Source organism: Anastrepha ludens, chromosome 5 (assembly GCF_028408465.1).
Source record: "Anastrepha ludens isolate Willacy chromosome 5, idAnaLude1.1, whole genome shotgun sequence".
NCBI classification, from domain to species: Eukaryota; Metazoa; Arthropoda; class Insecta; order Diptera; family Tephritidae; genus Anastrepha; species Anastrepha ludens.
In genome coordinates, this window is record NC_071501.1 from 25703636 (window position 1) to 25719898 (window position 16263).

The 16263-nt window shown below is 33.6% G+C and overlaps 1 protein-coding gene across 1 annotated transcript in view; it reads left to right on the top strand.

Annotated features, from left to right (window-relative positions):
* The window catches only part of LOC128863719 (semaphorin-1A), a 272319-nt gene that overhangs the window by 173249 nt on the left and 82807 nt on the right, over positions 1 to 16263 (top strand). Inside the window, 2 exon segments of the mRNA XM_054103025.1 lie at positions 5103 to 5207; positions 11282 to 11370. Of these exon segments, the coding sequence (XP_053959000.1) occupies positions 5103 to 5207; positions 11282 to 11370 (194 nt within the window).

Below are 16263 nucleotides of genomic sequence, written 5' to 3' on the forward strand. Positions count from 1 at the left end.
TAGGTTCGAATCTCGGTGAAACACCAAAATGAAGAAAAACATTTTTCTAATAGCGGTCGCCCCTCGGAAGGCAATGGCATGTATTTCTTCCATGAAAAAGCTCCTCATGAAAAATATCTCCTTTCGGAGTCGGCTTGAAACTGTAGGTCGCTCCATTTGTGGAACAGCATCAAGTCGCACACCACAAATTAGGAGGAGAGCTCGGCCAAACACCCAAAACAGGGTGTACGCGCTAATTATATTATATATATATATATATATATATATATATATAAATATTTTCAAATATGTAAAACCGAACATATCAGTGAAATAGGCAATATTTTGGCTTCATTAGCCTTCAAATGTAGTTTTTTTAAGAGGAAGATATTTCATTATATCATGGAAAAAAATATGCTATCACTGAAATATGCAGGAATGGCCTTGCAAGGGTTGAAAGAGATCAAACTTTTCACAAAACAAAAAAAATATGATAATAATATAAAAAAAAGCTGGAAATAGTTTTATTGTGTTTTTAAGTAGTGTAATAAATTTTTTTTTTTTGTGTTGAAATAAAACACAATAAGTCAAGAAAATTTACAATATTTTGCAAGAGCTCTTATTAGCTTGACATTTTCTTGATACTTAGTGCTTCTAAAACATTTCATATACAAATCCATATTATGCGAAGATGGGAATTTTAGGGACTTTAGGGGCCGTTTTGGAATTTATAAAAATTATATATAATAAAAATAATATATAACAATTGGGTTGGGTACAATATGATTTTGGTTCAAAATTCTGTATTTCAAATTCTGTATTCAATATTCTGTATTCAAAAATCTGTAATGCAAAATTCTGTAATGTTAAAATTCTGTATTGCGGAACACTGTAATTTTAAATTTTGTAAATCAAAATTATGTATTGTCAAAATTCTGCATTGCAAAATTCTGTATTGAAAAATCGGAAGAGCATATGGAAAAATAAAAAAGTGCGCACTTTTTTTATTTATCCATATGCTCTTCCGATTTTTCAATATAGAGTTTTGCAAAACAAAATACTGCCAATACATGACTTGTCTTGACCCATATGGTTTCCTATATTATCAAAACAGATTTACATAAAGCAAATGTACATATGTTTGTATGTATTTATAGATTCAGAAACAATGTGAATGAAATTCGAGCAACCGTGCTAAAAAATATTGTAGAATAATTGCAATATTTTCTGTATACTTCGTTCAAATACCTAACTGTTTTAATCAATTCCCATTCTTTCATTGTATACCAAAATACCCACCAAAATTTTGGTCAGTGCACGATGAGTCCAATATCGCTTTCCCCAGAACGCAAAACAGTATTGAGGCTTGGCATCGACGGCTAAAAGTTATTGTTGGGAAACGAAACTCAGGGTTGTACAAACTAATTAATGATCTAAAAGGCGAGCTGGGTTGTGCGAAAGCACAACTAGCTAAAATTCAAAATGGTCACAAAATTAGTCAAACGAAGAAGGCTGTAGAAGCAAACAACAGAATTAAAAGAATAACAAAAAAAGACTTTCTAAAGCGAATTGCTAAAAATTTAATAATACAATATAATAATTGTTTCTCCATTATAATGTAATAACTTTTGGTTTGAATGAATTTTTGAATTTATCTTTAATTGACGTATGTATATATACCATTGTTTCTATAAAATCAGGATTCCATTATTCATAAAATAAATGTGCTATTCAGGTAAGCGTGCTTATCAGGTTATCTGCTTATTAGGTGATATTTTTACAGCATTTTGATCGAAAATAATTTTGATTCCAGAATTTTAATATACAGAATTTCAGTTCTCCATCATTTTGATCATACAGAATTTTAAATACAGAATATTGAACCAAAAGAATTTAGGCTGGACAGAATTTTTTTTTTGATTTTTACAGAATTTTCATCCAAAAGAATTTTGAAAAGCAGAATTTAGTACCTTTCCCATAACAATTATACATCATATAATAAATTTAAAAAATCTTTATGATATTTTAATCAACATTTTATTTATTTATATTATATGCCACATTAATTCATGGTGAAAAAAATTCAGAAGGTGTGGCCTATATCAGACCATTAAACGGCTCTCAGCGAATTTGCTCTCAAATTGCTTCGTTGCCGGCTGAATGACTGATTTCACGCATGGTGAAAAGATGTTTAGAGGTGTGCTCTTTAGCAGACCGTTATTCGGCTCTGAGCGAATTTAACAGAATCAGCTGATAGGCCAACGTTACTTGGCGCGTTTTTACAAAAAAACTTAAATTGTATTGTTTATATATGAAAAAAAATGAACCCAAAAATGTTCTTCGTTGCCGTTTGAACAACAACTGATTGGACGTTTGTGTATATGTGTGAAATTATGGTGCAAATTTCGCCTAGCAATAAGATTGTGTTAGTGATATACGAAAACAAATCAACACAACCTTCACTGACAATGCTTCGTTACTATCTGAGCAACGACTGATTGGACAAGTCTGTGAATACGTGTGAAGTGATCGTGTAGAATTCGGCTGCCGAAACCATAGCTCCCCTCAGAATTTTCTATTTCACCATAGTTAAAGAGCAAACCTTGAAATCAATCATACTCGGATTGGTCGAGTGTGGGAATACATGTGAAATGAGCGCGCAGAATTTTGTTGCTGAGTACCCAGTTATGCATGATGGAAAGAATAATGAGATGGCGCCTATCGTGGTACCGTTCCTTTGCTCTCAGCGAATTTGACAATGGGTTACGTCGTTTTAGTACCAGTATGGCCAGATTACCAATTTCGTAATTGGATTTAGCATTTTTTTTTTTTTTGTTATTTAGTTTCGGAGCTTTAGTTCTTTCTTCATGGCATTTTTCTAGCCTGTTCTAATTAAAGGCAATGTTTATAATTTTTAATTTTGTAAAATATACATTTTTTAAAAATTAGTTCAATAATTTACTCAATTTTATTTAGCTTTACTTTTTTTTAACATCTGGTCGCATTGCCCGCGATTGCAGTTGTTGTTGGTGTTCTTCTGCTTTCAGCAGTCAAATCTCTCTCTCTCGCTACTGCAGTGCTGCCAAGCTTTGGATATAAAAACGCACTAAAATGCCCATTTAAAGAAAATAAAATCCCAAAATTTTTATTGAATTACTTAAAGAATTTTGTATGTGTGACAAATTGTCTTTAAAATGTGGGTTGTTTTTTTTTTAATAAATGAGTTATGTATGTGTACAATTTAATTTACAAGTTTTTTTTGTTAAAATAAACTCTTTTGCTAAGGGAACGACTTATTTGCCATATTTCAGGTTATGTAACAAAATAAGGTACTCTTTTTGTAAATATCTCGTTATGATTTTTTCAGTATTTTCTGGTTTTTTTTTTGCTTATTTTTACTATGAATACGCCTCTTGATGCCCTATGTCCCACTAAGGATTGAGGACCGAATGAAACGATTACACCTCTATGGTTTTAATTCTCATTTAATAAATTCAAACGCTTTTTAAAAGGTGTTCAATGTTAAGAAGAGTTGAGAGAAGAATATTTAATATTCTGGCATAACCTTAAAAGGAGCAACAAATTAAACTTGCACTTTCAAAATATCAAACTTTATAAGAATCAACAAATTTGCATTAACACTAAAATCTTCTCAGAGTGACCTTTTTTAACATTCTTTTGTTTAATAATACAGTTTCTTTTAACTTACAGTTTCGGTAGCTTTTAATTAAAAGCGAGAAGAAACAAATACCAAACTTAAAAATTTTCGCATTTTGGGTATAAAAAAGCACTAAATTTATTGCGAAGAGCAAATGGTTGGCAACACTGCACAACTTGGCACACATGACGTCACGCACTCCCTGATGGACGCAATCTTGTTTCTATCATTCTTGCCGGTTATGCGACAGCCAAACTTACTCGCTCAGTTCACCACTGCTGAAGGCCAAACCTGGCAAATCTATCATCCTTGATACCAATTGACCAAAAATATCGCACAGCAACACTTGCATGATACAGTGGGAAGGCAGGAAAATATGCTAGTTCAACTTTTTTAAATTTAAAGTAACTTTCTAAACTGATTTGCTTTCCTTCGGCTAATCATAATCAGACTAGTCAAGTTTGGTTTTCAAAAATTGATGGCCGAAAAGTTTTCAATAATTTTGTCAAACTCCATTTCGACTGTTCACCTGAGAATATTTTTAGTAAATATTTTTCAAAGCAAAATGAGTGCAAAAAGTACTTTCCTTGCTTATAGAAAAGGCGCCTTAATGTAACCAGTTTTTTTTTTGCGGAGTGGTGCGTAGTGGTTGAGTCATAAAAGCTCATGAAATTGTGAACATGCTGCTGGCTGGCTCAGTGAAACTAGCGCTCACTGCCATTAAATACTTTATCAGCTTAAATATTTACAATAAAAGATCTCTGTTAATACAATATTTTTATTCACTAGTAAAATCAATATTTTGCTTTCAGCTTTGCACAAGCAAAAAGAAATACAACAAAAAATAAATCACAATGTGATAAAACTAATCTACTTTGTTTGCCGTTTCGCACACAAAATCGATTTACTTTGCTTTATGGTAATTCCCTTTTTTCTCTCCCACTTTATTGGCAGCTGCTACTAAATGCAATCATTTCTCCTACTCCTTAAGCTATAAGTGTACTCAAGCGAGTGTTTTATCCATTACCATTTCAACCGCTTCCAACTGCACCCTATTGCTGTAATTTCGATTATATTTTTATGCCTTCACAATCCGCTGTTTTGTGCATTATTTGCATGTCCAGCAAATCCTGTCGTTGCTGCCACCATTTTAAATGTAGTTTCATTACATGTTTTTTTTTTTTTTTTTTTTTGTTTTTCTTTTCGTGTTTTCATTTCTTTTTATGTTACATTCATTTCGTGTGTTTTTATTTTTATTTTTTTTCTTCATTTATTCTTTTCATTACAATAAGTCCATCTTTATATTCACTCAACCCTTGGCAAATCATTACAACGCCAACCACTCATCACTCAAATCGTTTATTGCGCCATATTCTTCTTATTTTTTTTATATATATATATTTTTTTATGGTTGTGTATTCCCCACTTGTACTCATTCTATACCTCTCCTTTTCTTCTATTGCAGATAACGAGCTATACTCCGGCACTGTGGCCGATTTCAGCGGCAGTGATCCGATTATCTATCGTGAGCCTCTACAAACGGAGCAATACGACAGCCTAAGCCTCAATGGTAAGTTTACTTTTGGACAATGAAATTTTATTGTTGTTGCTGTTTTCGTTGTTTGTAGCAAATCGTAATTGCATATTGTTGTGGTAGGAGAGCTTGGGGGGGGGTGGCCAATGACTGCTTGGTGGTCGTTCGATTATATCATTTTTTGGTAATCATTGCTTAGCGTGCGACTGCTTGTGGTTTGAGCAGCAGTAGAAGTGCCCACACCCAAACTCCCCCGTATTGACGGCTAACTGCCTTACTGACTGCCTAACTGACTGCGTAGTCTACTTCTTAAATGTGCCTTCTTGCTTCACTCCGGTGCTAGCCCACACAAACATACATTACACTCATACATTTGTAATTGTATTTACTACTTTGTGGGTATATTTATGTGTCAATTTCATGCCTCCAAGCGTACATATGAATTTCTTGGTGGCTGCGAGGGGTAGGAGTACTGCAAAAAGTAGTTCTCATAGCCAGGCTACTTACTGCGCTTAATACTGTCATCAAATCCTGTTGATCGCTGCATATTCGAATTATATGTAAATGTACTGCTTATACTGCTGCTGCTGGCTGACTTATGTAATGCGTTTAAATAGTGGGGTATCAATTTTAATCAGGAAAATGTAAACAACCAGCCGTTTAAGAGTATTAGAAATGATTGAAAGCTCAGTGCAAACTACGCTGCTGCAAAATATTTAATACGAATGCAGTTGAAAGGGGTAGATGGAAGGCTTCTATGCACTATCCTTTGAGCATAAAGCGCTTTTGAGGTTACCGTTTCGTTTTTAGCTTTTAGGCAGCAAATCTATAATTTACAATTTCACTCAAGTTTTTTAGGCGAAGATTTGGACAAAAAATCTATATCTCATAATTGTGGATTTTTCGGTGATATTAGAAAATATATATATTCTGACAGCCGTCAGTTCAAAAATTAGAAAATATTTCCTTCCAGTGCAGGGTCTTTCAAACTGGAGTTTCTTTTTTATTAGTATTTTATTTTGACAGCTGTCAGTTCAAAAATTAGAAAATATAATCCTTCAAGCACAGGTCTTTCATGCTGGAGTTTCTTTTTTATTAGTATTTTATTTTGACAGCCGTCAGTTCAAAATATAGAAAACATATCTTTCGAGTACAGGGTCTTTCAAGCTGGAGTTTCTTTTTTATTAGTATTTTATTTTGACAGCTGTCAGTTCAAAATATAGAAAACATATCTTTCGAGTACAGGGTCTTTCAAGCTGGAGTTTCTTTTTTATTAGTATTTTATTTTGACAGCTGTCAGTTGAAAAATTAGAAAATATATCCTTCAAGTACAGGGTCTTTCAGGCTGGAGTTTCTTTTTTATTAGTATTTCGTTTTGACAGCTGTCAGTTCAAAAATTAGAAACCATATCCTTCGAGTACAGGGTTTTTCAAGCTGGTGTTTCTTTTTTATTAGTATTTCGTTTTGACAGCTGTCAGTTCAAAAATGAGAAAATATATCCTTCCAGTACAGGGTCTTTCAAGCTGGAGTTTCTTTTTTATTAGTATTCTATTTTGACAGCTGTCAGTTCAAAATATAGAAAACATATCTTTCGAGTACAGGGTCTTTCAAGCTGGAGTTTCTTTTTTATTAGTATTTTATTTTGACAGCTGTCAGTTGAAAAATTAGAAAATATATCCTTCAAGTACAGGGTCTTTCAGGCTGGAGTTTCTTTTTTATTAGTATTTCGTTTTGACAGCTGTCAGTTCAAAAATTAGAAACCATATCCTTCAAGTACAGGGTCTTTCAAGCTGGAGTTTCTTTTTTATTAGTATTTCGTTTTGACAGCTGTCAGTTCAAAAATGAGAAAATATATCCTTCCAGTACAGGGTCTTTCAAGCTGGAGTTTCTTTTTTATTAGTATTTTATTTTGACAGCTGTCAGTTGAAAAATTAGAAAATATATCCTTCAAGTACAGGGTCTTTCAGGCTGGAGTTTCTTTTTTATTAGTATTTCGTTTTGACAGCTGTCAGTTCAAAAATTAGAAACCATATCCTTCAAGTACAGGGTCTTTCAAGCTGGAGTTTCTTTTTTATTAGTATTTCGTTTTGACAGCTGTCAGTTCAAAAATGAGAAAATATATCCTTCCAGTACAGGGTCTTTCAAGCTGGAGTTTCTTTTTTATTAGTATTCTATTTTGACAGCCGTCAGTTAGTTGGCATCTCCTTTGACAGGTGCTAGCGAAGTCCTTCAAGTGCTAGGTCCTACAAGTGCAAGTTTCTTCTTTAGCGATATTTTGTTTTGACATCTGTTAGAGTTCGATGACCTCCTTTATGGCTGGTGCTAGCCATACTAAATTGTATATAATTTCACCGTAGATATTTTCGAAGATTTCGATAGAAACTGTGTTACCCAAAAATTTTTATTTTTTGACAATTTTAGACAATCTACACTTCAGGTGCAGGGTATTTCAAGCTCGTGGTTTTTTTATCAGTATTTTATTTTGACAGCTGTCGGTTCGATGAAAATAATGTTCGTAAGCCTATCCTGCAAACACAGTGGCTTCCAAGTTCAAGTTTCTTTTTTAGTGATATTTTGTTTTGACAGATGTCAGAGTTCGATGACGTAAAGTAATTTAAATTGCGTACACTTTCACTCAAGATATTTTCGGAGATTTTTAGCTAATTTTTTTTAATTTTTCGAAGATTTCAGAAAATCCACGCTTCAAGTACAGGGTCTTCCAAGTTCAAATTCATTTTTAACATTGTATAGTTTCAACAGCTGTCAGTTCGATAACCTCTCTCTTGGCTAAAGCTGATTAAGTTAGAAGTAACTAAAATGAGTGCGATTTCGGTGAAAACATTTTGGAAGCTTTCGTTACTGTATTTCTGAAACTTCTGGAGTTTTTTTGGAGACATTAGAAAATCAACGCTTCAGTTACAGTGTATTTCGAGTGTTACAAGTTAGAGTTTGCTTAACAGTTTTGTATTTTGACAGCTGTCAGTTCGCTGATGTCTCTTTTGGCAGGAGTAGAGTAAATTAAGCAGAAATTCTACATACAATATACTAAACTAAGTGCTATTTCGGTCCCAAGTTTTCCAAGGGTTTCTATAAAAACTATGATTTTCAAATGGTGGGTTGCTCAAAGATGTTAGAAAATCTACACTCGAAGCACAGAGTCTCTTAAGTTCGAGGTTCTTTTTTGTTTTGGTAGATGTTTGTTAGGTTAGGTAGAAAATCTACAATTTACTAACCGAGTTCAATTTCACTCGGGGGCCATACAAAACATATCCAAATGCACTAGAAGTATGGTAGATTGGAGAAGATTCACGAATTCGTTAAATTGTGATTATAGTGATGATTATAAACGTTCAGCAAAACTCAGCATAAACAATATATTAAAAAAAATGTTCATCCAACTGCCTCAGTACAAGTCATAAAAATGCCAGCGTTCAGCTCATCCTGTCCGTTCAATTAAGAGCGTTGCGTCTATACTAGGATGAAATTGCCACTTTAGTTAGTCAACAGTAAAATCACCAAATTTAGTTCAATTAGCTCCTTGCCATGTGACACGAGAGCGACCAGTTATTCTACGTCCCACATAGAGATATTTGAACAACCTATGCGGCCGTAAATCAATTTGATAAAATTTGAAAAAAAAAAAATTAAAAAATTAGTCACATTCGATAGCGAACATTTCAAAGAATTTCCTTAGCCCTTTTGCAGCAATCAAGGCCATCAACTCTTTTCAGGTTACATCAAAACAATAGAGTTGAAATGTCTTGGTAAGCTGGAAAACTTAAGCTAGGAAAAGCTGACACGTATCCTACGAGTTCCCGGGTACACAGAATTGCTAGGAACGATATGGCAGATAAATGGCAGATAAATTTGCCAGCGTAGTAAAGAAAGATCAAAGAGATCTTGCTGGGGCAATCTATCGATTTTATTGCCATCAAAATCAATGATGGCTAGCTTAGCCTAACTCGATTTAAAGATTGTGTGGAAGTAAATACGAATTATTTTGGCATCAGCACAGGAATTGTAACAGGGCAGGATAGATTGAACTATCAACTAAGCTGGGAATATACTCAAAAGGAGCATATAGGTTCTGCAGGAAGAAAGATGAAACCGTCAAGCATGCGCTGTAACCGATCTCAATAAACTAGAGCACATCAATAAACTCAATACAATAGGACAAATACTAAAATTTATTCAGAGGGGGAACAATACAGGGTGAACGATATGAAGTGTTACCTATTCAAAACACCATAACTTTTTTGTGTGAAATTAGTTTTTATTGATTTCAAAGACAAAATTGTTCAAAAATGATTAGAATTTTAACGTACATTTATTCACTTTAGCTCGACTTTCGACTTGACTATAGCCTTCAAACGGTCAAAAAATGAGCTGCATGCTGCACGAATATGATCTTGAGGTATTTTGGCCCATTCTCGAATAATCGCTTTTTTCAGCGCATCCATACTGGCATATTTTTTAGTCCTCACCTTGCTCTCCAAAATGGACCAGATGGAATAGTCCATCGGATTTGCGTCTGGCGAATTCGAAAGCCATTGGGTGGACGAAATGAAGTGTGGAACATGATTTTTTAACCATTCTTGGTTCACTCGAGCTTTATGAGACGGTGCCGAATCCTGTTGGAACGTCCATGGTCTACGACCGAAATGTTTGCGTGTCCACGTCTCTAAAGCAGCTTCTAAAACATTTTGCCGATAATAAATCGCATTCACTTTGACACCAGGCTCGATAAAAACGATTGGAGAGCGTCCATCAGCGGTCACTGCGGTCCAAACCATTACTTGCGAAGGGAAATTGCTTCGAGTGGCCATATGTAGGCCTAAATTCTCGTATGAGCGTTCGGTCAAGTAAACACGATCGTTTTGAGTGTTTATGAACTGCTCAATTGGGAAATTTTTTTCATCAGAAAAACACAATGTTAGGAAATTCGCCACGTTTGTGCAAGCGCAACAACTCCTTTGCTCTTTCACACCGAACTTTTTTTTGCTGGGGTGAAAGATCGTGTGCTTTTTGGAACTTGTAAGCCTTGACCTGGAGCTCATTTTTCAATATGCGTCGAATGTTGTCTTGCGATATTCTCAGTTCTTTGGCCATTTTTCTTCCACTTCGACATGGATTTCGTTGAAGTCGAGCCTTCACTTTCCGAACCATTTCTGGCGTTGTTGCGGCTTATTTTGGTCCACCTCCATAGCGTTTTGCAATGCTACCAGTATCATTGTAACGTTTTATAGTGCGATACACAAACATTTTATTCACTTTGAGGTGACTGAGCTCACAAACAATGGCTGTTTGTAATTTTCCAGCCAAATATAACGCAATCACACTATTACGTTTGAATTCCATCCAGAAAAAAAAAATTCAACAAAACTGAGACGCAAATGCTTTTGATGGCTTATAAACAACATATTGAATTGTCATTAGAACAATTTTGACGTTGATGTCATGAGCTGTTTTGCAGATACAAGCAGTGTGAAGTTGGTAACACTTCATATCGTTCACCCTGTAGATCTTCCAGGTCGCAGTATTGAGAGAGTTGTGCTTAGAAATCATTACATTTACAGCGACTCTCATTGTTAAGATACAATTTTTTTTCAGACTAGCAAAAGTGAATTTACTGCATTCGGAAATGGTGTTAACGCGCTTCGATGAACTGAAAATTTCAAGTGAATTTGCTCCTTTAAATGCCAGATTGAGCTGTGGTTAAACATAAACTGCAGTTAAGGCTGAATGGATATATACCGTAAAACCGTGTCAGGCAGTGAAATTGGATATAAATCTCTACTACTAAATTCAATGGATAGTGAGGCGGTAATATTTTAAATATATTCGCTCGCCTACATTTTTTTACTAAATTTTACTAAGTTTTAAGCTATCAATCTCGGTTTATAAAAAATCTACTATAAATTGCCATATGCATTTTTTTCACCGAAGAAAAAAAACCAATGCACTACAAATTTGCTACTTTCAGCGAAAACTATTATAAAATCTTAAACTATTTAATTAAATGCATTCCATTTTTTACATGTACAATATTTCATCAACTTTTTCCCATAACAGAATTTGTTCATATATTTTGTTACTCTTTTTTCTTGCAGCGCCAAATTTTGTTAGCTCTTTTACACAGGGTGACTTTGTGTATTTTTTCTTTAGAGAAACGGCTGTGGAGTTTATAAATTGCGGAAAAGTGCGTAAAGAAATGAAAAACTACATACAAACATAACATAATTTTTTTTTTTGTTTTTTCTCAAACTCATATTTCATATGCACAGCACTTTTTTTTGGCTACAGATGTACTTTTATAAAGCGAAATTAAAACATTTGTCACGAGTGTTTTTAATTGATTTAAAAGCGTGTTATAATTGTTGCATTTTTTTGCGCCACAATCGAGTTCAAATGTTTAAAAAGTGAGACAAAATTTCGCGGCTACCTTTTTTTCTAGGCGGCTGAAGTGTTACAAGGTTTGCTGTGTGCTAGGCAAAATGAATAGTGCCAGCAAAAAAATTGTAATAATTGGTTTTATCCACAACTGATGTGTTTGCGAAAGTGGCGAACAGCGAGTAGCCGCAATTTAAAATAACAAATAAAAATATGAATTTTTTGGTTGCAAGAGGCGGTAAGGTCAAAGTGTTGGTTAGATCTAGCCAATTTTAAAAGTTTGAAAATAATAGCGCTGAGGTTCTGGTGAGTAATTTTTTGGCATTCAGTTAGGCACCTAAAGGATAATGAAGCCATTGGCTAGTTATCTCCATTGATTTGAAAAATTAGCTCACATTTTCGAACAGCTTAAAGTTAAAAAAAGCTAGCAAATAAAATAAAATAAAAAATTATTTTAACTGAGCACTACTATGAGCGGGAAATTTCTAAAACTATACATTTAATAATTTTTTTTTTTGGTGAGCAGTGCCATGTCAGGTGATTTAAACAGAGCCTTCTAAAGCAGAGACTTCTTAAATTCATTTAAAATTTTTATACTTCTTTTTATTTTTTAGAATATAATATTTTTTTTATAAAAAATTTGTTCGAAAAAAAAATGTAAATTTTAAAATCCTGAAATAATTCTGTTTTTCTTTTTGTTTTTTTTTGTAAGCAATTCCACGTCAGTTGATCCAAGTACTTATAGTGTATTTTAAAGAGAATTCTTCGATTATTTTTAAAACCTTTGTAGATGTTTTTTTTTTATTTTTTTAAATAAAATAGACTTAAAATTGTTTTTTTTTTTAATTTATAATAATAATGTTTTAAAAAATTATAGAGAAACAACTTTTTTGTTATTTTTGCAAAATACGCACACCTAAAATGTTTTTAATTATATTTTTATTTTATTTTCTTTTTTTCATTTACTTCATTTCTCTAATTTTACCTAAAATTAATTTATATTATTTTACTTTATTTAACTTTTATAATTTCAATTTGTTTAATTTTACCTTATTCTAATTTATGTTATTTTGTTTCATTTATTTTACTATTTAATTTTTTCTATTTTTTTGTTTTATTTTTACAGTTTTCTTCTTCTATTTTTTAATTATTTTTTATTTTATCTCACTTCATTTCATATATTTATATTTTATTCCACAAAGATGTTTTCAACTTCTTATTCCCTAAAAAAACATACAGCGCACGCTCGATAACGTGAACGCTCTAAAGCGTGAACACCCCAAAATGTGAACAGACATTTTTGTGCATTGACTACTCGAAAACGTGAACAAACCCAAAAAGCTCTATAACATAAACAATAAACGTTACAATTTTTTGAATGTAATTTACATTGATCTCAAGTAATTCTGAAATTGGGGATTTCCCTAATTATAAAACAGACACTTTATTCGTAATTGCATGTAAAGAGTAAAATATTTCAGTCGCGGTTTTGGTTTTGCAAAGAGTGTTTCGACTTATGTTTTCTGGTGAAAATGAGTTCTAAAAAACCCGTGTGCTTGACATTAAAACAAAAGGCTAAAATTCTCGCCTTTTTAAAAAACATTAAAGTGAAAAAGCAAGTGATTTTATTGCGTAAACAACACGTATTGTGGACCTGGAAATAGAAAAACACTGCGTTCTTCAGAGATGCGGAGAGAGCTCTTTATCGTTGGTTTATCCGAATGCGGGATAAAAACTAGCCAGTAAGTGCTCTAATGTTGAAAGAAAAGGCAAAAGCACTGCATGCAAAGGTGACATAGTTTTTAAAGAAGAAAGCCTTACCAATTAAAGCTCTCCTCCTAATCGCCCACGCTCCTTCTCACCCAAATGAAGCTGAACTGACAACGGAGAATGGACAAATTTCGGCAATGTTTATGCCACCAAATTTTACTCCCCTCATTAAACCGATGGATCAGAATGCAATAAAAATCGCTAAGTTGCATTACAGAAACAGCCTTCTAGCTTCAATAGCAGCGACAAAGTGTGATTTGCTCGAGTTGTTAAACAAAATTAACTTAAAAACAGCTATAAATCTTTTGGATGCGGCTTGGTTTCGTGTTGGTGAAGCAACATTAGCTAAGTGCTGGAACACTATTTTAAATTTTGCGGTACACAATGATGATCGCGAAGATAATGTTCCATTGGCGATTTTAAAAGAAAAATGGGAAGCTGAACTTCGCACCTTGATGAGCAACACCGTCGATCTCCTCAGTAGTTTAAATCCTGAGGTTCGTTCGTGTTCGCTCAAAGATATGTATGTGGGTTATTGAAAAAACTTTTTTTTATTAAAAATTTCAGATTCACGTTTCCAGCCATTCATGAATGGAACGAACATATCGAGGTGGGCAATGCAGATGACGATCATCAACAAAAGGACGAATCCAATAATGACAGCGTATCAGAGCAACTGGAGAAAATTAAGCCGACTGAAGCAGTTGAAATTTTCAACAAGGCGTTAATATGGGCTGGTCATGAAGGCGTCGATCAAACTGATATGAGTGTGCTAAGACGGTTAAGGGAGAAAGCTGTGCTTAAAGTTTTAGAAAAGAGAAGACACAAAAAAAGATGACTGATTTTTTTAAATAAAACCATCGTATGACTTAATTTTCAATTAATATGTAACGAGAACAAGAATAAAATGTGAATTTAAATGTGAAAAAATATATTTACTTAGTCTTTTTGGGCATTCCAAAACGTGAACTCTTTTGTTAACGTGAACTGCCTTGGTTTGAATTAGTTCACGTTATCGAGCGTGCGCTGTACTTACATACATACATGCATGGGTATGTATGTATTTATATCAGTTTTTAAAGTTTTTATATTTTGTAAATACTAGAATGTTTAAAAATCCCATGGCACCCGCTTAAGAATATAATTTTGAGTATCTTAAGCGACTGCCGTACTCAAGGGGTGCCGGTGGACTAGAGCTCGAAAATTTAGGGTAATTTCAGAAATTTTTTTACAATAGAAAAATGAAAAACGCGCGCACCATTTTCTACCTAATTAATGGGTTGTAGAAGCTATAATATTGGGAATTTCTGCATGCGAATTTCACAATATATTCTTAAGAAATATCGAAAAAACTAAAAGAAGATTTTTTGAAATTTTAGGCCACCGGGTCCCCTTAACCAAAAACCATTTAACACCCTAGAGGTTCTTCGACTATGTTTCCGCCTATAATCGCCCTTCTATAAAAAAATATTTATTAGCTTGAAATATTATCTATAAATTACTGTTTATTATTTTAGTTAAGCATAAGTAAGCATTTAATAAGTAATAAAATTTAGTGGGATGCCATAGATCTCATATTCGCATTAATGCACTTGAAAGAGATTAAATTTAGGTGTAAATCTCATTTCCGTAGAAATGTGTTTTGAATAGTTATTAATAAAATCACGTAGGCTTGACATATAAGAATAGATTTATTATTTTTTTTTACTAATATATAAGATACATTTCATAGGCAGATTAGTTATCGAATTCCTACACCAAGCCATTTTCATTTATTTAATTTTTTTTTTTAACTAATTCATTACGAAAAGTGTTGCCTAAAATCCAATTTTTCATGGTATTACTCACAAATGCCACCTGACTCAGTTGCTCGCTTACCACATCAACCGCAATCGCATCAATCCCCGTTAATGACGCTCATATTTTCATTGTGGCCGCGACTGTCGCAAATTTCAATTGAGCACCGCTGCTTCCCTTCATTCGTTCCTTTGTTGTGGCGTCTGCCGCCCATGACATTTCAACTCTGATTGTGAATTGTGTGCCGTGCTGTGCATGTGTAAAAACAATATAACGGGTGTTTTTTAGAAGTATAGAACTTGAAAAAAAATTATCAGTGTTTTGGATTTATCAGATTGTCAGTTTTTTATTATTTAGTGTACGTGAATCGTTTCGAGCGTTTGACTATTTCAATGGCAGTTTATGTTGATCCGATTTTTACTTCTGATCAACTAATTAAGTAACCTGTTTGCCTCATGACCCTCGTTATCTTGTTAAACATTTTAGATGTTAAATTCCGAGTTGTGCATCTAAGTTGGTATATCAGCATCGTCTCCGCCGTAGTGCCATAAGAAGTAATTAAAAAAGGTAGTCAAATCGCATAATCTTGGCGGGTAGTTTATTTAAATTATTTCCTATCCATAAGCCAATAAAGTGAAGGTTTTACGCATTGTGTGATGATTTTGCTAGAATCATTTGATACTTGGCTGATTGTTGCCGACGTGACGGACCAAAAACTTGCTAATAATTTGGGCTCACCAGTGAAGAATAAACTTTTTCCTATCTACAGCATAGGCAAAGTAATGTCTCTGGCATGAAAACCAAACCAAACACTTACCTTCTTGGCATGTAAAGGAAGCTTAAGAGGATTTCTCTCAGGCCAAATACGCCAACTGACCAAGAAGTGAAGCTCATCACACCAAATTGAACATTGGAGAAGGCGCAGTGATTTTGAAAATAAATTTGCGTAATTTCTAAACACTTCTCTAGACCAGCTTTTTATCAAACTGTGGTGCTCGTACCACCAGTAATACGAAATATATATCTCCGATGGTGGGACGCTAGCAGATAAAGACGACAAACAAAATAAATGGTTGCTGAATTTCATTAAGAATCCGCACTGTTTTGTATTTTGTGGTATTTCGAGTTTCGATTT